At 38.3% G+C, this 27672-nt stretch overlaps 2 protein-coding genes across 6 annotated transcripts in view; one reads left to right on the plus strand and one right to left on the minus strand.

The window, feature by feature from the left end:
• The window catches only part of LOC126262576 (myocyte-specific enhancer factor 2), an 888576-nt gene extending 869721 nt beyond the window's left edge, over positions 1-18855 (minus strand). For all 3 annotated transcript variants that reach the window (XM_049959303.1, XM_049959308.1, XM_049959302.1), the window contains exons 1-2: positions 18773-18855; positions 18303-18398 (exon numbers count right to left, since the gene is read on the minus strand). The gene's annotated coding sequence lies outside the window, so the exon portion shown is untranslated. The remainder of the gene's footprint in view (positions 1-18302; positions 18399-18772) is intronic.
• A 382-nt stretch (positions 18856-19237) lies between these two features.
• Positions 19238-27672, plus strand: part of LOC126262574 (peptidyl-alpha-hydroxyglycine alpha-amidating lyase 1) — a 103704-nt gene continuing 95269 nt past the window's right edge. The window contains exon 1 of one of the 3 annotated variants that reach the window (XM_049959290.1): positions 19238-19394. In XM_049959290.1, coding sequence (XP_049815247.1) covers positions 19379-19394 — 16 coding nt within the window. In that variant the 5' untranslated portion in view covers positions 19238-19378. Of the gene's footprint in view, positions 19395-19901; positions 20163-27672 lie in introns of those variants that run through there. The other 2 variants (XM_049959291.1, XM_049959292.1) reach the window with 2 other exon arrangements.

Here is a 27672-nt window from a genome sequence, read left to right on the forward strand (position 1 = left end):
CAACACAATGACGCTCAATTCAATGAGTAGTTAAGAGTCTTGTAAGTCTTTCAATCCATATGTGGCATACAGCAAACCAGTGCTTAACAGTATTGGTTAAAAACAGTCTTGGTTGCAATTTTAGTTTTTTATTTTTCAATGACGCATTTCGCCTTATTTAGGCATCTTCAGGTTATCTTTTCTACATGGAAGTGAGAGGCACCAAGATCTGCATAACGCGTTCCCATTCACAGGAGCGAGTAACAGAGTAAGATGGGGGCTCAGGTAGTAAGCATATTACTCTAGTCTTGTAAGTAACAGTTTGATCGACTTGAGATACTACATGTAATCAATTCCTTACCACTAAAAACGAGTTTGTTCCTAAGGATATGTTGATGAAACATTAAACCCAAATAAAAAAAGTGTAGAAATTGTTCTGATTGGCCTTTCAGTTCTAGAATTATGCTTCAGCAACTTGAGAGCAAAATGGTTCCAGAAAAACCATGAGAAAGCTCAACCAGGAATATTACAAAGGAATTAAATGATGAGAAGCACCTGGAGCATGAGCACCAGACTTCATAAAATCAGGAACAATCCCCAAAACAAGTGGAACTCACACCAAAAGCACTACTCTACAAAGGGATTCAATTGTAGGCTGCTGTCAGTTCAATGATTTAATCCTACAAAAGACATTGGTATGAGGATTATATATGCTGCGTGCACCATAAATAAATCTGATACAAAGCATTTTCAGAATTCCTAGGCAAGTGAGATCTAGGAATACATGAACAATATTCATACCTTTTTTTAACAGTAAATCTATATATGCAGTAGCAATCTGTTCTTCAAACTGCAAAGGACTACGGTGACTCACCAAGTTAACTAGGGAGTAATATTCTATCACTGTCTCTATAAGATGCCCATGGGTGACCACATGTATCCATGAAGTAAAGTGCCTACATATGATACATGGGGGGTGAACACTGTAAGCAATTCACAGACCCCTTACTGGGGCACTGACTCTGGGCCTACATTTTGTTCATTCCTATTCCATCATGGAACTATCATTTCTTCACTTTTAATGTATGAACTGAAAGAAGTTACAATAAACTTAAGATTTTGTTGTTGCATTGATGATTATGTAATATTGTCTTCAAGTTTAATTTCTGTCATATTGAAAATGTCGCACATTAGAGTTGCTCTTTCTGCAAGGCAACTTATGGAGTCATTTTGTTATGTCTCAAGTCTTGGCATCACAGCCATCAAAAAGGGAACATAAAATACTGCTGACAAGAATGCAGAACTGGCAAGATGACACACAATCACCAGTATATCAGCATTCTTCGGTATCTTTTTTTATTTGTAAATGTGATAATTCTTAACTGCACTATTATATTTGTCCTCGCTCTTTTAGAAACTTCTAAATTTCTTTCATTCAAGCTAAAATACATCAGCTGTATCAATCACAGAATAATGCAAAGTGGTTATTACCAGTGGAAAACTTTCTTGGTCACACAAACCACTGACAACAGCAAATCAAAACCAGATGTAGAACATTATTGAAAACAGTTCCAACCTCCTCTGTCAGGAATTTGTCACTTCTAATTTGATCTCACCTTCCTTTGCTAGATCCCTCCCCAGTGAGTCCAACATCACTATCAGGGAACACCCCATCTGTAACCTGAAAACCAGTCAAGACCTTGTCATCTTTCCCACAGATAAAGGCTCCAAGGCAGTGGTCATGAAATATAGTGACCACCAACTTTCCAACACCTCTGCATACAATCCTTACAACCAAGATGCCACTGAATAATTCCAACAGGGCCTCCAGCAGCTCCTTAAAGCCTTAGGTCCATTCTAAAACCTGTCACCTGAATCCATCTCCCTCCTTGTACCAGCAACCCTTTGCACTTCTACCTTTCACCGATTCTACAAACCATCTCCATAGGTCTCCCAACAGGTCATCCCATTATGAATGAGCATCTGCCTTTGTTGAACAAAACCCCCAAACTATTGTCTGTAAACTCTCATCTCACATTAAGGACAATGCTCACTCCCTTCACCACCTTTCGACAGTACCTGCAATATTACCATTAGACTCCTTGTTGCTCACTGTGGATGTGACATCCACGTGTACTGACAATTCGCATGCCTGTGGCCTTGTGATCCTACCTCTCACACCATCCTCCTAATACTAAATCCACCACCTCTTTCCTAGTCCTCCTACCAAACCACACCTTGACCCACAATTACTTCATTTCCAAGAGCAAACCTATAAATAAATCTGTATTACTACCACGGCTATCCACATGACAACATCCTACACCAACTTATTTATGTGTCATCTGGAGGAATCCATCTCCAGTCAACACCTAAAATCCCTTGTGTGGTTCAGATTCATTGATGACATTTTCATGATCTGGTTCTATAGCAGAGAGAATTTTTGCTCTTTCCTCCATAACCTCAACAACCACTGCCAAATCTACTTCACCTCTTTCTTCTCAACTCGATGAGCAACCTTCTTCAAAGTTTATCTCTGCATCTCAGATAGTTCCACAAATATGTCTGCCCATATCAAGCACACCATCCACCAACAGTACCTCCACTTTCACAGCTGTCACCCATTCTATGTCAAAAAGCCTCTTCCTTACAGCTGCACCACATGCCGGGCTGTACCTGCAGCAGAAAGCAGGAGTTGTTGAAATTTACTGATAATCTTACCAGAGCTTTTACTGATTGACAATATCATATCTAGCTCATACCTGAACAGATCTTCCTTGCCATCTCCATCTCTGACACCAGTAAATTTGTTAACCAGCCACAGATCAAACTCTTCTGACCCAGTATTACCCTGGCCTTGAAAAGCTCAACCATATCCTTCACAAAGACTTCAACTGCCTTTTGTTGTGCCCCGAGATGATGGATATGCTACCCACATCACCCAAAGTTGTGTTCTGCTCATCCAACTTACAGAATATCCTTGTCCATCCCTAGTCCAATCCTGCTCCTGAATCCTGCACCCCTTAGGTCATTTCCTTGTAGTTGACCCAGGTGGAAGACCTATCCCACGCAGCCACCCACCACATCCTACCACATTCCAGTGACAGGCATTTTCTACCTTACAAAAGGCAGGGCCATGTGCGAATGCAGTCATTTTATATATCAGTTATACTGCAATGACTGTAAGCATTCTATATGGACAACACAAGTAACCAACTGTCTACTCAAATGAATGGCCACCATCAACTGTGGTAAACTGCAAACTGAACCACCCAGTTGCTGAACATGCTGCACATCACAGCAAACATGGCTTCTACATGTGCTTCACTATGTGAGCCATTTGGATACTCCCTTCCAGCACTAGTTACTCTGAACTACACTGGTGGGAATACTCTCTCCGGCATATCCCCTACTCTCAACAATTGCTAATCTGTTTCCCACTGCCTCACTTTCTTTCCCCTTCTCTCTTCTGTCCACACCACTTCTTCCCAAATCAGATTACGTACTGTCTTCTCCCACACTCTTCCCCCATCAAATGGTCTTCACTCCCTCCCTCCCCCCCCCTTTCCTCCTTTTCCACTCTTCTTCCTTTCTCTCTTTCCTCTTTGTCTCCCTCATCTTCACCTCCTCCTCCTTACCTCTCATGTGCTGTACCCTTTTAACTCCTTTTGTCTTGTTGTGAAGCCACTGAGTCATCCGTGGAAAGGTCTGCCTCACACTATCCCATTACGGCCTTCCCGCCTGCATCTGCCTACGCAATTGCTGTCAATAATCAACCGTCAGTCTCGGTGCAGCCACAGATGTGTGCGTTTTGAGTGTCTGTGGGCACATGTACAAGAGAAAGGGCAAAAGCAAGAGCTTGAAAGCTAGTTTAAATAGTTTCTGTTGTGTGTTTCTATGTGCTATCAGTTAGTAGTCTATCAGTTAGCTATAGACGAATGGTCGCCTTTCCTTTGTTTCATGTATTTGAAATTGCAGAGTGTGAGTAATCTACAATCTGTTGTGCATATTAAGGAAAACATTACTAAGTATTTCTCTAATAGTTCTATATTCAATCATGGAACAAAGAAAAAGAAATAAAAACTCAAAACAATATTTTCTATCAAGGAATAAAATTTTATAATAAACTATCTACAGGCACGAGAAAGATTAATATAATAAGTATGTTTAAAATGGCACCTAAAACATTTCTTATAAGTAATGCATACTACACAAAGCCTAAGAGGACTCTCAGTAATGGTTAATAATGAAAGCAATAGCTACAATACTCTGTCAAATTGCAATACACAATTGTAATGTATTTCTTTTACAAGAAAGTCATGTCCCAAGATCTATAGAGGATGACAGTAATGTTTCATCATTCTCCTGAGCTCACCATCTCCCTTGTCATGGAAGGATGCTGACTCAGTTTCTCAGGCAGACATCATCAAGCTTATTAAATGGAACACTAACTGGGGTGAATATGTATGGGATAAGGAATCAGTTGCAGTGCAGCAAAAAATAAGTTATATCTTTGTTTTGCATTAGATGGTGGAGAAATAGGTTGGTAATTATATAGACTGACGCCACCAACGTTGTCAGCAGAAGGAAACTAAGTCACTCTGGCTCTCATATGTGGCAGACATGATGTAAGTGACAGAGAGAAAACTACAGTGGAATGAAAACAGCAGAGAAGATCTAAGCCTCAGTTAAACTACCTTGGACCTATCACGTTCCACGGGAATATGTGCAGTGTGCAAGCCTCTCATCCGTGACTTGGTAGAAATTTATTGTCTAATGTGTTATATTTGCCATTAGATGACAATTCCACCACATTTGCAAAAACTGAAGTTTGCTTTAACACCAGTTGTGAAATCTGAAGTTCGAAAGGAAGACTGAGACACAGTCACAGAAACTCTTACAATTTGAAACTTGCAGACTGTGGCCGAGACACTCCATTGTGTGTTCAATGCTGCTAAGAGTTTGTGATATAATGTTATCTGCATGTCGGACCCTGGTACCTTTATTTCCAGAGTCCCTTTGGCAACCCAATCCACAAGTTCATTCTTTGGGATCCCAGGTTGACTTGGGAGGGGGAGGGCAGGGGAATGCTACTCTCTTCCTATTGTGATTGAGGTCTAAGAGGTGTTATATGGATGATACTACTGTAGGCAGCTATTGGAGTCAGTCCAAAACAGAAAATATTCACGTGACTGGGTGCAAATGCAGTGAAGGGCATACATGACCGTCACCAGTTCTGCCATAAAGATGTAGTCTATCCAGTCTTCAAATCTTGAGTCATACTTATAAATGACATCTGAATTGGAGTAATTACTAAGCACTGAGAGGAACAACTGGCAAACAACCGAGGCCTTATCAGATCCTTTGGGCCATGAGAAAGATCTAAGCAAATTTTTGGGGATGTGCAACATAGCCAGATGATTGAGATTAGGCAAGTAAAAGTCTGAACTGGGCTGATACTGGAATTCCTGACTGGCTGCTTTTCTTGAAGTCTTACTTCCGTATTGGGAAACAGAAGGTGTTGATTTGGATGATCTGGATGGCTATAAATGTGTGTGGCATAACTGAAGATTAACTTGCCATGCCTAATCTATAATGGGACAATCCCTGCCTCTATCAGAAGGCTGTCAAAAGAGCTCATCCAGAAGGCACCAGTCCCAAGCTTGATCCCACAATGGTGGATCAGGTCTACGAGTCGCAATGCTGATGGCACTGCTTGTCCATCAGCCAGGTTTCTAGAATGTGAATGTGATAAAATAAGAGTTTTGTAGAGTTGCACAATGGTAGAATGATCCTCATGCCAGGTGTTAATGAGATGAGCAAGGACATTAAGTTTTAACTGGCACATTTGCTTCAGCTGTCTAATATGGAATAATCAAGTTTAGTATCAAATATGAGCCCTAAGAAGCAATAAGTGCCAAACACATAAGCAATGTAGGTAGATAATGTAGGTAGATGATGAGTGTGGATGAACTGTTCTACTACATCGATCAATCAAAATGCACGATGCAAGTTTTGGTACAAGTGAACTGGAAGCCATGTGTACATGTTCAATACTCTACTTCCCTTATGACACTATGTAGTTGTCATCAACATATTAGAATGGTGAGACTACTGATTCCATTCCCTCTGTGACTCCACACTAATGCCTTATGGGACTTCAGTCTTCTGCATGTGGGACTCATTGTAGTAATTACTGACTTGGACTCTGAAGTACCAAAGACAGAGAAAATTTCGAATGACGATCAGGTGGTGGCCAGAGAAGTCCCACTCACATAAAGGTGGTGAGAGATGGTGGCACCATGTGATGTCACAAGCTTTATGCAAGTGAAAGAAGTTAAAAAAGACGACGACAAGATGTTGGCAATGTATAAAAGCCATTCTGGTGGCAGACTGTAGGCAGAGTAGGTGATCACTAACACACCATCTCTCCCAAACTCCACACAATGAGTCAGAGAAGAGGCTCTTCATCTTGCAGTTCCAGCTAGTCATTAGCTTACAATGCACTGGAAAACACTTGCATAACTGATTGGTAGGTCAGACAGGGCTATAGCTATCCACATCCTGTGGGGTCTTCCCTGGTTCCAAATTAGAATACAGTAATCGTCTTTCCCTTCATTGGCGTGGGGGCAGATGGGGAGAGTCTCCCTGAAACCAGACTATGTTAAAATAGGAAGGACGTGGTTCGGTAACAGTGGACTAATCTGCATGTTGTAGTGCAAAAACCCATCGTAAAATGTGCAGAAGTAATATTCTAATTTTGGTGATTCATACAGCAGGAAAGAAACAGTCGTTTGAAAGATAATTCTGAAAACACAACACAAATTACTTAAAGAGCACAGAGGGAGAAATAAATTGACAAAATATAGCAATAAACGGACAACAAGGTCCAACCAATCAAGAAAATGGCAAACCCATAATAAAAGTTTTTTAAAATAAGTCTTTCAGCTTTATAATCAAATTATAGACAAAGTGAAGCTGAAGTCCACTGAAACTTTCAGAGGTGGTAGTATAAACCACTAAAGAAGTCTCAAACATTCGCTCTAAAATGAATACCTTAAGAGCTACAAGCACTTGTTGATAGAATAGATGTGTTTCAATGATGAACAAGTGCTTATAGCTTTTTAAGTTATACATTTTAGAGCACACCTGTTAGACCTTTTTTACCTGGTCTGGTCAATACTCTGAAAGTTTGTTGGTGGAGTTCTGGTTCATCCTGTATATGACAGATCAATGCTGTGGCTGTAGATCCACATCAAGAGCAACTAATGTTGCTGTACTAACCAATAATTAGTTCAAACATTCTCCTCTTTCTTTTGCATTTATACATGATAACCAACTGTGTGGTTTCAGTGTTTTCTGAGACTGCAGGTGTGTGTGAAAGGCCTAATGGCCAAAAGCTATAATTGTGTGAATCTTTTTGTTGTGCCTACCACGACTCAGCACCTCCACTATATGGTGAGTAGAAACTTTCCTTCTCTCTAACATTGATAATACAGTGTACTACATCAATACAGTAATCTAAGACTGGCTGAAGGATACTGTGGACATCTGCCTAACTTTATACCTCAGAAAACATCACCGCATTGCTGTGACAGAATTTTGTAACTGTAAAATGAGATAATTGCTTGTTTTGTATGTGGTTTTAACTTTGTGGCTGCACCATGCACACTTTACTGAGGGCTGAATGATAAATAAAACATCAGATGGTTTCACATCTTAAAGCCTAAATCAACAATTCAAAACAATTGCTGCGATAAAGTATATAAAAAATTCTGTCTCAAATTACTCCAGCTAAAAGATCTTCTAACCAATGTAGTCTTATACTTTCTTTATTACATTCTACTTCTTGTCAAATTTTCATTACAAATGTCCATGTGTTGTCACATTTTAATACTCTAAAGTAGCAAGTTCCATACAGAGGTGAAGCAGTTCTATGATCTTATGTCAGTCTCATCTGTTTCCAAAATACTTTCTCATCCTCAAGAGTTTATGCAGTATTTTCCCTTACTTTCGGGAAAATTCTGACAAGACTTTATGATATTCCTCTAATACATATCATTCATATCATATATAATTAAAATCTGAAATGCAGCTTTATTTGGCTTAATAACTAGAAAGCTTGACTATTTCACATTTCCTGTTAGTAATGACTGTTTAGCAAAATTAAAACACAAGGTAGAGACATCAAATGCCTGTACATGTATTATGCATGCTTGTCAATTCTACAACCATAAAATTTTACAATAAAATGTTGCTTCATATACATTGGTACCATAAAGTAAATTTTTATTGATTCACATTTTTAATGACATATCAATTCTTCATTATACAATTAGGTTTTGTGAAATACAGCCTGTTTTGTATTCATGATCTTTAAAATTTTATTTTAGGGATGCTTAAATAATTGCATACTTTAATCCTGAACACCGTAAAATTTCCTGTTAAGAAGATATTTCCAATAGTTTTTAGATTTTATTTGTTGAAGGAAAGCTCATTCGGGAGGGGGAGGGGGGGAGGAGAAGGAAGTGGGAATGAAATAGGACAAAAAAATAACTGAAGGAAGGTTAGGGTTCAAAATTCCATCAACCACAATGCAAAAGGACAAAGACAAGACAAGACCGAAAATAGACCATGGCACTCTTACAGGCACCATTTACATGTTTATTAGGTTTAGAGAAACAACTGTTACCTCAACCTAAGATAATTGGAAAATGGTATAAATCACATGTGTCTCTTCAAACGAAACCATCTTGTTCCAGAGACCTTTTCAAGCCTCAAACACCTATGACGTATACACGCAGACTGAAGTAACAAATGAAAATTTGCCCCAGCTTGGCGCAAATTTTCATTCGTCACTTCAGTCTGCATATATACACCAAGCTTCTACAAATGGAGACCAGTGCCTCAAGAACTTCAGCACCATATTTGGTTATGCAGTAAAATCCTCTAAGTAGCCCTGTACATCTACATCTAACTCTCCGGAAAATCCAGAATGGAATGTAACAATATTATGAAAAGGATAGTTGCCACTCACCATATAGTGGAGCTCCTGAGTCACACATAGGCACAACAAAAAGACTGTCACAAAATAAGCTTTCGGCCTAGGAGGCCTTTGTCTAAAATAGACTGCACACAAATGCACGCACGCACAAAATCACAGCTGCTTCAGCTGCCAGAGACTATGGTTTGTGTGTGTGTGTGTGTGTGTGTGTGTGTGTGTTTTTTTCTGACGAAGGCTTTGTTGGCCGAAACCCCATTTTGTGAGAGTCTTTCTGTTGTACCTATCTGCGACTCAGCATCTCTGCTAAACAGTGAGTAGAAACTATCCTTTTCATAATATAGTTACATCTACACTCTTCAAGGCACCTTTCGGTGTGTGGTGGAGGGTAATTTATGTGCCAGTATCACTACTCCCTTTTCCTGTTCCAGTCATGTATGGTTTGCAGGAAGAACGATTGCTAGTAAGCCTCTGTGAGGGCTTGAATGTACTTAATTTTATCTTCAAGGTCTCTTCATGAAATATACGTAAGAGGAAGAAGCAATACATTGACTGACTCTTCTAGGAAGGTATGTTTTCAGCAATATAACAATAATCCACATCATGATACAGAACATCTGGAGTTGGCTCAGAATCTATGTGACACTTGGAAGTCACCGCTTTTAGTGATTGTTCTGCACTTGTGTAATCAAACGGTAAAGGATATTTCTCTCTATGTACACACATTATATTACACTTGTTTATGCTGAGGGTCAATTGCCACTCCCTGCACCAAGTGTGGAGCCTTTGTAACTCCTCCAGTATTTCTCTACAATTTTCCAGCATTGAGACTTCTCTGTCTGCAACAGTGTCATTCATGAAAAGAGTCACAGAATTTCTGACATCATCTACTATGTCATTTGCATATATTGTGAAAAGTAATGGTCCTATAACAATCTCTTGGGGCACATCCAAAGTTACTTTTACTTCTGAAGACATCTCTTCATTCAAAATGACATACTGTATTCTGTCCGCTAGAAACTCTTCAACCCAGTCACACAGTAGATCTGATATTCCATGTGCCCTTATTTTGTTCATTAGATAACACTGCGGAATTGTATTTAATGCCTTCCTGAAATGAGTAACTTGTCATGGTAAGTAATAATTAATAACTTGTCATGATATTATGTACATAGCTGAGGAAGACATTATAGATACTAAGGAGAATTGCTAGTGCAAAAATGTACTAGTGATATACTTTTAATACATACACTTGGTATGTAGGCAGTTTCCACTTCCATAAAATAGGACATGCGTAACTGTAAATATAAGCACAGTTTGCCTGTTTTACCCTGCAGGATTAACAGACAAGGAGGACATGATTCAGAGAAGAACTACATGTTTCATTGTGGGTTTGCTTAGTCAGCATGATTTTCACAGAAATGCTCAAAATATGGCAGTGTGAGATGCTAAAGAGAAACACACATTGCACAGAGCCTTACTCACAAGATTCTTAAGCCTCGCATTGCAAAACAAGTCATGGAACGTGTACTTTCTTCACCAGGCATCTCGTGTCATGACAATCATGTTAATGAAACTTCCTGGCAGATTAAAACTGTGTGCCCGACCGAGACTCGAACTCAGGACCTTTGCCTTTCGCAGGCAAGTGCTCTACCATCTGAGCTACCGAAGCACGACTCAAGTCCGGTACTCACAGCTTTACTTCTGCCAGTATCTCGTCTCCTACCTTCCAAACTTTACAGAAGCTCTTCTGCGAACCTTGCGGAACTAGCACTCCTGAAAGAAAGGATACTGCGGAGACATGGCTTAGCCACAGCCTGGGGGATGTTTCCAGAATGAAATTTTCACTCTGCAGCGGAGAAACATCCCCCAGGCTGTGGCTAAGCCATGTCTCCACAGTATCCTTTCTTTCAGGAGTGCTAGTTCTGCAATGTTCGCAGAAGAGCTTCTGTAAAGTTTGGAAGGTAGGAGACGAGATACTGGCAGAAGTAAAGCTGTGAGTACCGGACGTGAGTCGTGCTTCGGTAGCTCAGATGGTAGAGCACTTGCCCGTGAAAGGCAAAGGTCCCGAGTTCGAGTCTCGGTCGGGCACACAGTTTTAATCTGCCAGGAAGTTTCATATCAGCGCACACTCCGCTGCAGAGTGAAAATTTCATTCTGGAATCATGTTAATATCAGAAACTGGAATGGGTAGGAGGGAATAAACCTGGTACACGTATCCTGTGCTACACACCGACCAGTGACTTGTAGTGCATAGAAGAAGACTTAGGTGTATTACTTTAAGGGATGCAGAACATTTGGAACATCCATTCACATTATACAAGAATTTAAAGAAGCAGCCTTTGCCCAGTCCAAGATAAATGAAAACTCGAAGTTGCAGTTTTGAGTGTCAGAATAGATTACAATTGCCTCCACTATATGACACTGATGACAATCACAAGTACATAACAATAAACAGTTTCCTTCCACTATCTGAGTGAAATAAAAGTGGTCTCAAGTTTGAGAGCAACATTATAATTTACTGAATAGACGGAGAACTTTGTGGCTGAGATCCGCAGTAGGAATGCCGTGTTAAAAAGTCATAGTAGAAGGGAAGTTCACATTTTCTAAGTTATGTCAGCACCAATTACAGTAGACTGGAGAGAAAGTTACAATATGATGGCACATTTAACAGAAAAGATGAAACTTTCAAATGGAGTCATAATATCGAACAGCAATGTTGATTCTCACACTTTTGTTTACACCCTGAAAGAGGCAATTCTTGGTAGGAATTGTTGTATTAATTTTACCGGTGGTGGTTTCACCTCTGGAGGATATTAGCATGTGATCCCCCATATTATGTCACTTCACATTTGTGTAAAAAGTGTGACTTTAGTATCTGAGCATGCCATAATTCACAACTTGAAACTATGCTATCATTTGAAAAAGGTAAAAAAACTACTGATGTCTTGCTTAGCATCTAATTTCTCATGTGCAATTGGGAGAACTTAAGAACTCATGTGAGCCTCGAATCCAGTAAGGACACTCATGAAGGAACCTCAAAGCATCAAGCCCGAGTCACACTTCTGATGTTCTCCAGCTATGAACTAAATAAGTTACGCTTAAGGACCAGGTGTAGTCTTAACATTGTAAAAGTATTTAGGATTTCATGGTTGTTGCAATTCTGGCATGTGACATTGCTGTTCTGGGTTTCAGTCCGACGATTGATTTGATGCAGTGCTCTATGCTACTCTATTCTGTGCAAGCCTCTTCATCTCAGTGTAACTGCTGCAACCAACATTCATTTGAACCTGGTTAATGTATTCGAGTTTTGGTTTTGCACAACTATTTTTAACCCCCCCCCCCCCCCCCCAATACACTCACTCCTATTACCGAACTACCATTCCCTGATGCCTCAAAATGTGCCCAATCATCCATTCAAACCTTCTTTTGGTCAAGCTGTGCCACAAATTTCTATGTCCCCCCCCCCCCCATTCGATTCAGTACCACCTCATTAGTTATTCGATCTACATGCCTATTTTCAATATTCTGTTAGCAGCACATTTCAAAAGCTTTTATACTCTTCTTCTCTCAACAGCTTAGCATATATGTTGCACTTACGCACAAGGTCAAACAGTACAAGCCTATGAAAGGGTGCTTGATGCCATAAAAATGTCACTTGCCACAATACACTGGCACAGCATTATGCTATCGCGACCGCCCACCTACTGGTCAGTGCCTGGCTAGTCACTAAAACCAGGGACACTGGCATGCATCATACAAGACACCTGCATCAGCAACACCACACCAAACCCGCTTTGGTACCTACAAATACTGGCTGTCCAGCAAGGTAGGCCATCGAATTGATTAGTCAGAATTGGTGTCCATCACAGCATGTGCTTACTTTGAGAGATTGCTGCCTCATCACCATCATCTTGACAGGAGCAGCTGGCAGGGGATCCACCCACAAGACTGATCTGCTGAGTGTCAAACATCCACCATCGCCAGAAGGGGTTCACTCCCAGACGTTCATGCTCCCATTACTGCGGAACACTTCCAACCTGGCCTGTTCTTCGCATGGCCATGCCGGGCTGTCACATTAGCTCATGATTTAACTAAGCCACGTGCCAGAAATGTTTACCATACAAGGTTGTTCCATGCCCGAGCTGCATGGGGCACGCAAGTTGCAGTTGTCTTCGTGACAACACTTTGCTGTTAACGTCCATGGGTTGACGCCCACCTATCAGTGCCCACCAGATTTTCATCTGAGCTAATAACATGAACCGATGGAGAGTAATGTAGAGATTCTACTGTCAATGAGAGGCCTTTGACTCATCCCAATCCAACATCTTCCATCAGAGCACATACACACCTTCTGCGAAGGCTACGTTTCCAAACAAATCTCTTTGGAAAAGACTTCCTCAAACTTAAATTTATGTTACATGTTAACAAATTCCTTTTTTTTTCAGAAACACTTTTCTTGTTACTGCCACTCTGCATTTTATATCCTCCCTACTGTGTCCATCATCAGTTATAACAAAAATCATCAACTCGTCTATTTTTAGTGTGTCATTTCCTAATCCAATTCTATCAGATCAGTTGACTTAAATCAATGAAATTTCATTACTTTCATTTTAGTTTTGTTGATGTTCGTCTTGCCCCCTCTTTTCAAGACACTATCCATTCTGTTCAACTTCTCTTCCAAGTTTTCCTCTGTCTCTGAGAGAATTACAATGTTATCAGCAAACCTCAAAAGTTTTTCCTTTTTCTTTTTTTTTTCCTCCTCCTCCCTGGACTTTAGTCACCCTACAAAACTTCTCCTTGACTTCCCCACTGGTTGCTCATGTACAGACTGAATTATATTTAGTCTTCATTACAACCCTTCTCAGTCACTACTTCCCTTTCATGTCATTCGACTCTTGTACCTGCAATCTGATTTCTGTGCAAGTTGCAGATAACTTTTGTTCCCTGTATTTTATCCTGTTATGTTCAGAATTTTATAGTTTGTATTCAAGTCAACATTGTAAGAGCATTCTCTAAATACAGAAATACTGTAATTTTAGGTTTGCAGTTCTTCGGTCAATCTTCTAAGACAAGACACAGGACCTTCCATGTTCCTTGATTTCTCCAGAACCCAAACTGATCTTCACCGAGGTTGCCTTCTATCAGTTTTATTTTGTAAATAACTCATGTCATAAATCTGCAACCACGAATTATTAAACTAACAGTGCAATAATATTTATACTTATCAGCACTTGCTTTTCTAGCACACAAAGTGGAACAGTTTTGTCATGATTGAGTCTCTCAATGATTTTAATAATTCTTTGAGAATGTAGTCTGCTCCAAGGGACTAATTTTAATGTACGTCTTTCAAAATACTTGTAATATGGTTTGTCAATTGTGTTAGTCTACGTAATTTTGGAGATTCATTTCATAAAAATAGCTATATTTTTTTTGTCATAAGGAATGATACTAATGCTATTTTAGGTCAAATTTTTTCATCTGTAGTGGCACTTTGGTGGAAAATTTTACGTATTTCATCAGAACCTCATAATGATTTTAATACGTATTGATGAGTTTGAATTAATATTAAACATGAAGTGTTATTGGTGATCCCTAACTAACTTGTTTGCTCTGCTGAAAGAAGGTACACAAGGCAGATTTTCCTACGACAGTCAGAGCATCAGGAATAATACCCAAATCAACAGACTTCTTTTGTAAAGCAAATAGTGATCTTCTAAAAATGTACTTTCATCCACCAGCATTTTATGAAAAGAAAAGCAGCTTGCTTCTGAAGGTTACAAAAATAAATAATATAAATAAATTTCATAGAAATGAAAGTGCAGAAATGTTCCGAAGCACCCTCACATTATTTAGCATTTACTGTACTTAATAATGAATTTTAGTTTCATGATACAAAACAGCTGTTTTCAGTTTCATATACAACACAGAAACAAAGGCATACATATCAATGAGCAATCAACACATGTTAGTAAGTTAATTCAGTCCCTTTAACTATTATAGCACAGAAGGTTAATAAAACATTCACAAAGCATGTAGGTTACTTATACATATTTTAATTTGCATGCCTTGGCAAGTTGTTGTCTACTGTAATATCCAATCACGTTCTAGCCACAGAATTTATGTGGTGAAGACACCTAAGAGAATCTCGTTGAGACACTGTATAAATATTATAGAAGACTGTACATTTTGCTGAAACACCTCCCCAGTACCATCAATCTTTGTTTGGCTAAACAAGGTATAAAACATAGATGAATGATGACAGAGGTGACACATACAAAATGTAGCATACAAAACATATCTCTAACCAAAGCAAATGGATTGATACAAACTGCAGTAGGCAAAATGAAGATATTTATAACAATGAACACCTTCGACAGTTTCACTTCATTCTTGATTGGGGAGAAAAAAAAAAAAAAATTCTACATTGCAATTTTAACAATGAAAATCAAGCAAACACCATAACAGAATGAGTAAGAATAGGGAAGTATTGTATAATATGATTATCAAAGTATCAGGACCCACAGAAATATGAGGGTTTTGGGCAACATATTAAAAATTTGAAAATGTCAGACTACAGCGAAAGAGAAAATATGGGTTTCTCACTGGGAATGTAACTACAACCATAGTATGCGCAAGCATATAAAAAAGATTGTCACAACACATTTTGTGGCTTTGTCAACTCACAACTGAGCAATGATCTAACCTAACTTAAACCTTAGACTAAGCTATTGCCCAATCATCGCAAAACATCCATTTTTCGAAAATACCTCGATGTCATAGTACATGCACTGGTTTCAGCAACTCATAATCAAACTATCGTATTCCAACCTAATGTAGACCTCAGGCTAAGCCAAGGGTGCGCACGCTGGCACAACCTTCATTTCAAAGAGAATGTGAGGGTGATGCAACTGGTCAGAGCTGAACAGTAGTATCACAAACTTCACTACATACCTGTGATAATGATCCAAACATAATAATTTCAGGTTTGAAAGTTATGTGATCTGTCAACTTCAGATATTGTAATGTTAATATTTTAGAAATAAGACTGGATATTCCAACAGGGTAATGACAAATAATAGAGAAGATTGATGGCTTTCACAAAAAGCAATGCATTATGCATAAACTCCAACTGAACCAATTGTTCTGTTCAAATGGAATGGCAGTTCAAAAGTCAGTGAAGGTAGATCAACACTCAGAAAATAAAATCATGGAGTAACAACTATCTTCTGAAATGACCAGGTAACCAATATTTTGCAATGTGTGACAACTATTAGCTGTTAACAACACAGCACTACAACAGTAAAGGTACAAAATTGTTTGTGATGTTTCTCCTGATTTCCTTTGGAATGTTAAGGTAGCTCCAGATTTGCAAATACTATGGCATGACATCAATCCAGAACAGTGATATAACACAAAAACATTATGCATACAAAGTGCTTTGAAATTCCTTCTGCACAGTGCAGATTGCCAGATCAGAGAGTTTTCATGCAAATCAGTAATAAAAGCTATTCACATTTGAAATGGTAACTTAACTGGAAAATTTTGATTCAATCAACTGACTATTATCAAATACCAGTAACACATGAAATGTAGTTGCACCTAATCACTTTTTAACAACAACTTCTAAAAAAAGAATGTTAACTCTAATACTTTACAAACTGTTGTTGACATCTTTTATGGTGCTTTTTTTTAATTTTTTTAACAACAAACAGTATAGAGATATTAATGCTAAGAGAAGTCATTTCCTTCTTCTCTCTTCATAGTTATATTTGTACCAGGCTAAGAAAGAAACAACAAAGTACTCCTTATCATCTTTTCCACTACACAACTTTAGGTCACAAAGCTGCTATACCACCCAAATGTCTGGCTCTTCAAAGACAGTGATGTGAAAATGTTTGGTCCAGTTCCACTTTGTTGTGATGGGTCTTCACAATTTCCAAATGGCAAAGATCCAAAGACGACTATCATGGCGGGTGTAATCATCATGCAAATGGTGACAAGCATGAAGCTTGAGTCAGTTGAGAACCTGTATTACAGAATATGATAAGTAGAAGGCTGCAACTCCTTTGAAAATAAAGTCACAAACCGATAAATGGAGAAGTGAAAATTGTGGAAGCAGATAAAATGAAAATAAATAAGGTTGGAATTTCAAATGATACGATCCATGCTTGTTTACAGTGATCAGGCTGAAGGAACTAATATATATAAAAAAAAAGAAAAGAAGTGTTCCATCCCAAGTGTCAGCAATTTCTTCTACAACCACTTAGGCTCTAACAAAATATAAAACCATGCATCTACAGTATTTATGAAGACTATCAGGCACAAGACACTATACACTTCATAAAATTTGCAGACAAAGAGTATATATTTATAGATGTTATAATTACAAGGGGAAAGACATAATAATAGCTGCAATCCTTCATAAGTATATGTGATGTAGGTCAAAATACCAGGAAGCCACTGACCACCAACACTTGACAAAAATTACACAGCAGAGTGCAACGCCACCTACTGTAATATCCATCTACTGTCAAAATGATTTCCACTTCATATTATATCAGAGCAAACATTAGTATAATTGACATAGCTTCAAAAACTTACAGCAAAGAAATTGGTTAATATCTTAAGAAAATTGTATCCAGAACCTGTATTCATTACATTACTTGTATCATACACAACACAAGAAGAATTCGAAACCAACACAAAACCTAAGGAACAGAATACATGAACTGCTTATTTCCCAATGAAGGATGGAAAATTTGCGATCTGTGAGCCGCATCACACACTATTATGAGTTGCAACTCAATGGTAATATAAACATGGCACAAAAATTTTCTGCTGTAGAATCTAACAAGGTGTCAATTACTGCAAATCAAATAAAATTACACAGCACGCCAAAGAAAATGATTTTGTATATATTTGAACTAACTGCTGAGAACCGATTTCTACCTCTTCAACTAATGTTAGAGTAACTACACAACTCAAACACATAAACAGAGTTTCAACGTATGTGTACTGGGCAAGTTCTAAATTAGTTCTTGTATGCTACCAAGAGTAATTTTTGTATTAACTTTGTAAACTATTGGTCACAAGCCAGAAGACGCGAAACAACCACATAAATTAGTTTTCTTCTACTTTCCATTTAGCAGCAAACAATTATTATGCTACAAGTATAATAAATATTCTTGGCGAATGCGTCTACAAAAAGGTTTGTTTACGACAGGAAACAAGAACGTCATGCCGTAAGAACGGAGTTGTATACCTAAGCATTCAACTCATAAAATGCAAAACATGCAGAAACATTTGTGTTCCTTCTTACCTGTAGTGAAGTACAAACAAGTCCTATACTTCTGGAACAACAGGTGACATGTTGATAATTCTCACGGGATGACTGGATAATAAAAGCAGACACGATCTGCAGAGTGAATAGAAAAAAGTTCCATATAATTTACACACAATTATCTGCGCTGATACTGATTACGCTACTAGAATTCAAACAGCGGGAATAAAACTTTTCAAAGGAACACGTAATTGTCAACGACTGGAATAATACTGCGTGCTGTGCGTCTCCCCAATATCATGAAGGTCTTCAGATAAATAATTCAACTGTTCCACCGGAATTCAAGATTTGACCTCTGACGCCTTCTTTTTACATTCTCCTTTCAGATATGAAATGTATCGATGTCAACACACTAGATTTCGGTCTTATGGATTCACGATCACTATTGTCACTTCTGTATTTGCTTTCAGCTATGCATAACTACGCTATATTCCGCATTTGCTATTTACCTTAACTATTTACAACATGTAAACGGTGGAATATTTTCTACACAACACAACACGGTGTTTCTAGCTTACAAGTGCACTTCCTCTGACGTCATTGATCCTTCCTAGCGCGTTTGACTTGGCCCGGGCCCAAGATCAAGATTTGAAACTGTGTTGCGGTCACGAGAGGTTAATTGGTCGCCAGCATAGCAAGTAGCGTGCTGGACAATTAGTTAAAATGAAATTAATAATGGGAAGAAAATGAAATGAGAATGATCACTTAATATAAACCTTCTAGTGAACGACAGCCTTCCCGATGATGTCATTATGACATCACTAATCGCCAACCTTCATCTCCTGCAGGCCCCATGACCTTGACGGACAAACTGCTGCCGGTTACACTAACGTAATTGAGTTTATAAATCCAGGGATTCTAAACGCGAATGCCACGTCGTAGAAAATGTAGTTCTGATTAGCAATATACCACAAAATCTTTGTAGGGAGTAGCTGTATTGAAGGAGACAGGTAGCTGCTTACTTTGTTCCGATGGTTTCTTATGGGTTGTGCTCTGAAGAAAGCTCAAGCTACGATATATTTCACGTTCTTTAATCTTTTAACGCTCAGCACAGCATGGGACGTGCAAAAGGTAGTTTCATATACACAAGATTAATAGACTACTGCACCGTATCTTTGAAAAAAAGTAAATTCTCGTAATAATTTTTACTGGGGCCTAAAGGAACATGTCCCCACGGCTTCCTAATAACAAGTATTTGTATTTTTGGAGAGCTAGAGAAAACTTATGAAGTTGCTCGTGTGTTCCAACTGTAGAGTTGATGAAAACGTATCAGATAAGAAAAGAAGACGAGAACTTCTATAATACTTGAACAATCGAATGTTTACACAATCACTGAGTTATAGTACTTAATTTCATTGCGCTCCCCACCCCCCACCTTTCACTGTGTAATTACGCTGTGTAGTTTATTTCACGCTCAAGGTAAATTTCTGTACCGTTTATCCATCGTTTAGTGAAACTCTAATCAAGGTCTTGCCTAAAATGATGTGCAACTCTGATTGTGAAGTACTGTCTGCAATCGCAGTTCAATATGGGAAGAGAGAATGGCGCCAAGTGAAAGTACATTTGTTGTGATGGTACCCCTGTACAGTTAGTTGTCAATTTTTGTAAACAGCTGTTATTTCGTGTAGAAGTTTGATTCTGACATGTAGAAAGTAATATGTATTGTGAAAAAGTATCGTGTGTTCTGTCCTGCGATACAAGTGAATAACTTTAAATTGAATGGCAATGATTAAATTCTGTAATCATCTAAAGCGCTGTAGAAAAACCCTGTCTGAAAGACTTGCTAACGTGGAATCGTTAGCAGCTGAAGAGAACGCATTCATTGTCTTGGAAATGACGGTACTGCTACTCGCTCTTTAATAGTTCGTTACATGTGTGTGCTGTATGTAATGTCTGATACTTCAGAAAAATTGAAACAGGTGAACCCCAACATCATTGAAGCTGTTGTTGCAGTTTTTATGGGTCATGAATTATAGCTCCATTGAATGAGATGCGTAGATAATTAGTTTTTTTACCCCACCGGAAACCGACAAAAATCACAAAATCCAATGACAATTCCTGCGTTTGTTATAAAAAATTAATATTCGGTCCAGGTGCGGGGTTTTATTTCTAGTTAGTATTTAAGGATTCTTGCACGACTTAAAATGCCACCACTCTTATTGTAGTGGCTTTCTGCTACATTTCGAAACTTAAAAAAGTATGACGCAGATTTGAAAAGAGTACAAATGCCACTTGTATTACAATAGAGTAATTGGGTGAAGTTATGAGATACCCATGGGAGGCGGAATGTAAATTTTGAAAGTAAGAAAAATGCAATAATATGTTTCTGTAAATAACAAATGCATACACTGAACAAAATGTTACGTGGCTAGTAAAGTATGAAAGTGTTTAATAGACTGCACAGGAATGACAAAAACTTTCATTTTCTTCTGAACCTTGATATAAATACCTAAATAAGTAGCCATAAGATTATTCTGAAGCTGAATTAGTAGCTTAGGACAGAAGCAAAACGCAAATGTCATGCATGTTGCATGAATAAAATTTAAAAAAGTGTATTACTGAGCAGGAAACAAATATAAGTATGCTAAAGCTGTCATTAACCTGAAGGTTGGTTTGAACAGCACAAGTGCTTTACTGGGTTTGGTCCTATTGAAGATGGTATGTTAGAATTGACTGTCACAGCTGATTATTGAAGGCTGTGGAATTTAATGTAGACTGCAGTGTAACTTGGTATTTTCACATTAACAAAGACGACCATCAGTGAAAGAAATGACAAGTAACAGACAAAAATTCTAGGACTGACCATGTATCGAACCCTAGACCGTTAGATTTGTAGACTGGTTTATAAATGCAGAACTACAGAAAATACTAAGAGGCTCCTTGACAGTGAGGCAAACAGAAGCAAACTGACTGGTGGTTTTGTGGTACTCCATGTCAATGAAACAACTTTATACCATGAAGTATTTTGTATTAGATAAGAAATTTTTCAAAATGTGTGTTGCCAGGAGATGCAGTTTTTTTGGATTTTTGTGGTCCTTGTACATGGAATTTTAGCCGTAAGTTGGTTTTAAAGCCATCACTTGTATCCAAGTACAATTTTATCAGGAAGTATTCTGCCCAATACTTCACTAGATGAACAAGTAAAAAATAAATAATTAAATACAGCAGTTGGTGATTGTAACATGTCCTTCCAAAACTGGAGCCGCCTGTTAAAAATTCCTTTTAATTCTTCCTTGTTATCACATATTGTCTAATGATTCCAATTCATCACGCACATACAGGAATGCTAGTCCAGCAAAGTATGCAGGATCTCTTCCATGTAGACTGGTAAATAGGAGATAGGGACTGGCAGAATTGAAGGTTTGAGGATGGGTTATGAATCATACCTGGATACCTAGCCACTAAGAGCTCTGCTTATGTAGGGCAAGGTTCCAGGTTTGGGTCTTGGTCAGGAACACAATAGTAACCTGCTAGGAATGTTCAAAATAGGACTGATAGATTTAATCAAACTGACTCCAAATATGTGTGTAAATGAATACAGCTGCAAACATAGAACTATGAAAGGCATTGTGTTTAGCTCACTGCCACATCTGTCTGTGTTGTACTTCATAAAATAGTAAAATACTGACCATAATCATTGGCAGTTTTTCAAAAATTATTTGTTCTCTTAACTACTTAACAAATTACATAATTTTGGCCACAAAATTTGGTATCAGTCAAATATTTTTTTTATTTTGCTGATCATTATTATCAAAAGGAACAGTACTTGAACCTTGAAATGGAGGCTGTAGATATCCAATTTCACTTGATGTGTGAGTTACATCCAAAGGTTGTAATTCACAAGACACTTGTGCCACCTATCCTTGAGAGACGTACTGGTTTTTCTGTCTGGATCCTTATCTGATTGCTGAGCACAAATAGGTTCCAGAAAGGAAGACGGAAGTCCAGTTGGTGATGAGCCTGTTAGAGATAGCTCATATTGAACAAAAATAGGGAAGGAAACTGGCTAACACACTTTTGGAAAAAATTTCTGGTAATCATCTTAACAGACTGAATGAAACCACAGAAAAACTAAATCTGTATGGTCAGGTGGGGGGGGGGGGGGGGCTAGGTCCTCTTGTAGTTTTTTAACCAGTGCAGCATCTCACGTAGTGTTCAAAGAGAAATTTTACAGTTCATGATATATTTATTGAGTCAGTATGAGTATCTACATCCATACTCTGCAAGCTACTCTGACGTATGTGGCAGAGGGTACTTCCCATCGTACCATGTATCACCATTTCTTTCCATTCCATTCACATATGAAGCACCAGAAAAAAATTACTGCAATAGTGCCTGTGTGTCCACTGCAGTTAGTCAGGTCAAGAATGAAAAGTGCAATGTAGAGCAGCCAGGAGTAGAAATGGCATTGTGGTTAAGTGGTTACAGTGTTAGAATGCCAAGTGGGTGAGTCATGTTCAAATCACCTCCCCATTTTTTTTAAATTCAAATTTGTGCCTGTGTCATGGCATAACATCCATTTGCAACAGTGAGGTGTAAAGTAGGAACCTATAATGACAGTTGATTCTGCGCAACTACTCTATTAGCAGCCTAAAAGAGGTGGTTTTCAAATGGAAACCGCGAAGTTTGATGAAAAGGCAACAAGTCAACTGAATCTTCCACTGGAAAACATGTCTGGTGTGTCATACATGGCATTAGTGACAGTACATGTGTCATAAGATGAGAATCTTTTATCAATGTCCCTAACTTGTATGACTGGCGAGTGAGAGAGATATGCCTGCTTGTTCGATATAGGTGTTCATGTGATTCTGACTGTGATCATTCCCAAGGAAATGATGAAAACATAACAGTTGATCAATAAGCTGCAACAAATGAATGCAACAGTTTCACAATCACACAGTTTCTCTGTGCTCTATCAAAACATGTTTTTAATATTTTTGAAGTTGTGTTCCGTTTTGGGAGTCTTGACTCTTGAATTCCTTTGTTGTAAAATAGTTCACACCATGTATTTGTTGTTTTCATTTCTGTGAGCTGTCAAAAAAAAAAAATTAGGACAATGAAATTTTGAACATGGTTCGCACATTTGGCAGTCCAACACTATGACCACTTATCCACAATGCTGTTGCTGTTTCAAGCTGCTCTTTATTGCATTCTTGTTTCTGGACCATTCACTCCTTCCATTTTGTATCTGCTAGTTCAAGTATCTTTTTAGCATTTCCATGATGCTCTCCGATGGCTCAAACCAACCTGTGACTGTTGACATTGCCCTTCCTTGTATACATTTCAGTATCCCCCGTTGGTCATGTTCAGTATGGGTCTCACAGATTTGAGCAGTATTCTGAGATAAGACACCACAAATGTTTTTTAAGCAGTCTTCTTTGTAAACTGATCGTATTTTCTCAGTATGCTACCAGTGAACCATAGTCTGCCATGTGCTTTACCCATGACTGAGCCTATGTTACCTTCCCACCTCACATTATTACATCAAGGTATTTGCTTCAGTTGACTAATTCCATTTGTGACTCATTGATATTTTCGTCATAGGATACAGTGTTCAGGCATTTTGTGAAGTGTACAATTTTATGTTTCTGAAAATTTCAAGCAGTTTGGCAATCTTTGTGATGCTTTGAAATTTTATCAACATGTGACCAGCTATTGGTATGTTTTTCTTCACATAGTACTTCATTATTCTGAACTGAATCACCTACAAAAAAGTCTGAGGTTACTCTGTTATTATTATTATTACTGCCAAGTCATTTTATTTACAACATGTACAGCAAGGGCCCTTCACACTTGCCATGGCCATGCTTGTAATTACCTCTACTTCTGCCAATGACACACTATCCAAGATAACATCGCTGTGTGAGAATCAGAGGAACATAACTCCATTTTAGGAACTTTACAGGAGACATGAAAGAAGGTATTTTAATATGTAAACTTCCTGTTTCAGTGATGTAACACAAACTTTATTGAAAAATCTCTAAACCACCAAGGAATACACTTAAAAAGCTGTCAGATGATGATGTATCTTTGAAAATAATCTTTACTGATTCAAAGTTATTTATTGTTTAATATAGTTCTAAGGACATGTGATTATGATTCTAACCAAATCAATCTAAACAGAGATTTTACACTTTGCATATAAACATTTGACTGAGAAAATGTAATGTAAAAAGGTTATTTTTCATATTAAAAACAGGCTGATTCCAGTTAAAATAAAAGCAAATTAGTGTATTTGTATACCAAACCACAACTCAATGTTCATTTTCTCACTAAATTCATCACAACCATTGCTACCATGGTTTGAATCTCCAGCTTTCTCTTCTTGAAGACTTGTGTAAAATATGTGATATTGTTCCTTGATAAGCTTATGTGGCGAAGATCCAAGGGGTCTTTCATTTTCTCCTCATGGAGTTCTAGTGCTCCATGGTACTTTGGATCCACAAAGATTGTATCAGAATTTTGAGATTTTCTTGAATTTGCAAAATTTTTAATTGTTGATCATGGAAATGTTTGAAAAAGATGTGATTAAAACCAATTTGTGATACTGAAGCTGCATCACCTTAAGCCATTGTACTTAACTTCCTCCCTTGTCAGTTTTTGTATTTTTCAACCATTCCTTCTGCATAGTACTGAAATCCAGAAGTCCTTCTATTCCATTTCAGTGACTTCATACTGCCTTTGTTTTGAAGCAGTCTGAACAACAAAGATTTTTTTCAGCACTCTCTGTACTGGCATGGGCTGTATCACACTCCATCAAAGAGTGGCAAGGCTTAAGGAAGCGTTGCTGTATCATAGGAGTGTTCAGAGTTTATATAATGTGAAGAAAATGGTGCTCATATTACCATTTTGATTTTGTCCTCTGCAGGTGTTAACAACAAAATAACTGGATGACCATCTACAATCTTTGGAGTTCTTGAAATATACACGATGCAACTGGCTAGTTTTTCTGGTGATTGTTATGTGTTAAGTTGCATTGCAGCTCTCCTTTTCTTTGGCCTCAGAGTTGGTGTTGGTGGTGGTGGTGGTGGTGGTGGTGGTGGTGGTGGTGGTGGTGGTGATGAATAATCTGTGTTTCATTTTGGTATGTTATTATTTGATGAACCTGAACCAAACACTTTGAATTCATAATACACTTCTTCACTTTCCTCCTACAGTCTTTCCATATCAAAATTGTTTTGTATTATAGACGAGGTTTGACCATTCCTTTCTTCTGTAATTTTTAAAATAAAAAAAATGAATAGAAACCAAGTCAATCATATTAACAATCTATACCTCCATGAATGACCATCTCCTAGATAAAAAAATATTAACTTGACTTACCTTTATTGGATGTTGAATTCCTTTCATTGTGGTAATTTTAATTCATCACTAGATCAAACAGTTTCCTTATTCTTGAAGTAATTTTATATCAAACAGAGAGTGCATACTGGCATTAACCTCTGCACAGTGAATCCTTCAAGAAAATAAACAAAATATGACATGACAATGAAAGCAATAGGGCCGCATTGACAATGCTTACAAAGGACAGCCATCGTTTTGTCTAGCATTTCTCCACATGTTGATACCACAGGAGAAGTGAAATTACTTGAAACTTAGTACAGAAACTGTCCCGAGAACTGACGGATGGACGAATGATTCTGCAGTGAGATGTGATGCAACATTTCCCACCTAATGTCACAAGGCTTGTTGTTACCTGCTACAAACATGTACTTCTCTTTCAATCGATTGGTTGACTTGGGGGAGGGGACCAAACAACGAGGTCATTGGTCCCATCAGATTAGGGAAGGATGGCAAAGGAAGTGGGCTGTGCCCTTTCAAAGGAACCATACCAGAATTTTCCTGCAGCAATTTAGGAAAATCACAGAAAACCTAAATCAGGATGGCCGGACACAGGTTTGAACCATCGTCCTTCTGAATGGGAGTCCAGTATGCTAACCATTGTGTCATCTCACTCAGTTTCTCTTTCAGTACACGAAAAAATAGTGCACAAGTGCAAGAAAAAGATGATATGCAAAACAAGCAGATAATGGTCCCTGCTCGGGTTTAAACATATTTCCAAATTTTCTGCATAAAGTAAGGAGTTAGAAGAACATAAGTGACAATATGTCTTGCGGATCCCAAAACTGAGAGGAACTTATTTGAGACAGTAGAGTGTAAGTGTCAATATGTCTGTCTGTAAAATAAACTCGCAACTTGCGGGTATGCAGCACATTATTCTCACCAGGAGGGGGGGGGGGGGGGGGGAGATGCATCATTTTGACAAAACATATAGCTGATTACCATGGGAACATAAGTTTAAAAAGTTGAAAATCACATTTGGAGATACATTCCTCTGTCTCTCACAAGACAACATGCTGCATCTTTCCTACCAAGAAAGCCTCAATCCACCCACAAGTTCCACCTGATATCCCATTATGCTGTACTTTCAATAATAAGCATAGGTTTATTACTGAGTCAAATGTTTCTTGGGTGTCAAGAAATACTGTATTTAACTGATAGCCTTGTTCCATAACTTTCAGAATCTCATTTGAAAAAAGTGTGAGTTGGGTCTTGCATGAGTAGTGTTCTCAGAATCCAAGCTGTTTGGCACTGAGGAGATTATTCTGTTAGAGATTACTTCATGAAATTTGCACTTAGAATATACTATAAGATTCATCAGATGAGTGTAAATATTTTGGACATTAGTTATATGGTTCTTTTTGATATCCTTGTTGACGGATTCAAGCTGTCCTTTCTTCCAACTCCTGGCAACAGTTTTTTGTTTGCGGGATCTACAGTAAGTTATGGTCAAAAGAGATACTCACTTGGCCACACATTCTGTATAGAATCTGATAAGGATTCCATCAGAACTTGGAACTTTGTTCAGTTTTAAGAATTCGAGCCATTTATCACCATCACTGACATTAATATTTGTATCACTCAGTTTTGATGTGGTTTCATGAAAAGGATGTATTTGTACTCACTGTAAAGAAGAATGTTTAGTTGAAGACAGTAAGCTTTTCGATAAAGCCTTCTAAGAAAAGAAAACACACACACACTCATTACGTTCACACAAGCAAGCACACCTCACTCACATATGACTGCCATCTGTGGCTGCACTGGCCAGAATGCAGTGGTATCACATTGAATGCAAGCAGCAGTCCGGAGGGTATCAGGGAAGAAGGAGGGATAACAGTGTGTGAATGGGGGGGAGTCAGCACTGCCTGGCAGAGCATGCATGGACTAGATGGTAGCTGGACAAGGCTGCCAGTTGCAGCGTCGGATGCTGTGGGGGAGGGAGGGGGGGGGGGCATAAAGGAGAGGAGCAGAGAAGGAGAAAATATCGGTTGATGTATTGGCAGAGAGC

The sequence above is a fragment of the Schistocerca nitens genome, chromosome 6 (assembly GCF_023898315.1).
Source record: "Schistocerca nitens isolate TAMUIC-IGC-003100 chromosome 6, iqSchNite1.1, whole genome shotgun sequence".
Taxonomy (NCBI): Eukaryota; Metazoa; Arthropoda; class Insecta; order Orthoptera; family Acrididae; genus Schistocerca; species Schistocerca nitens.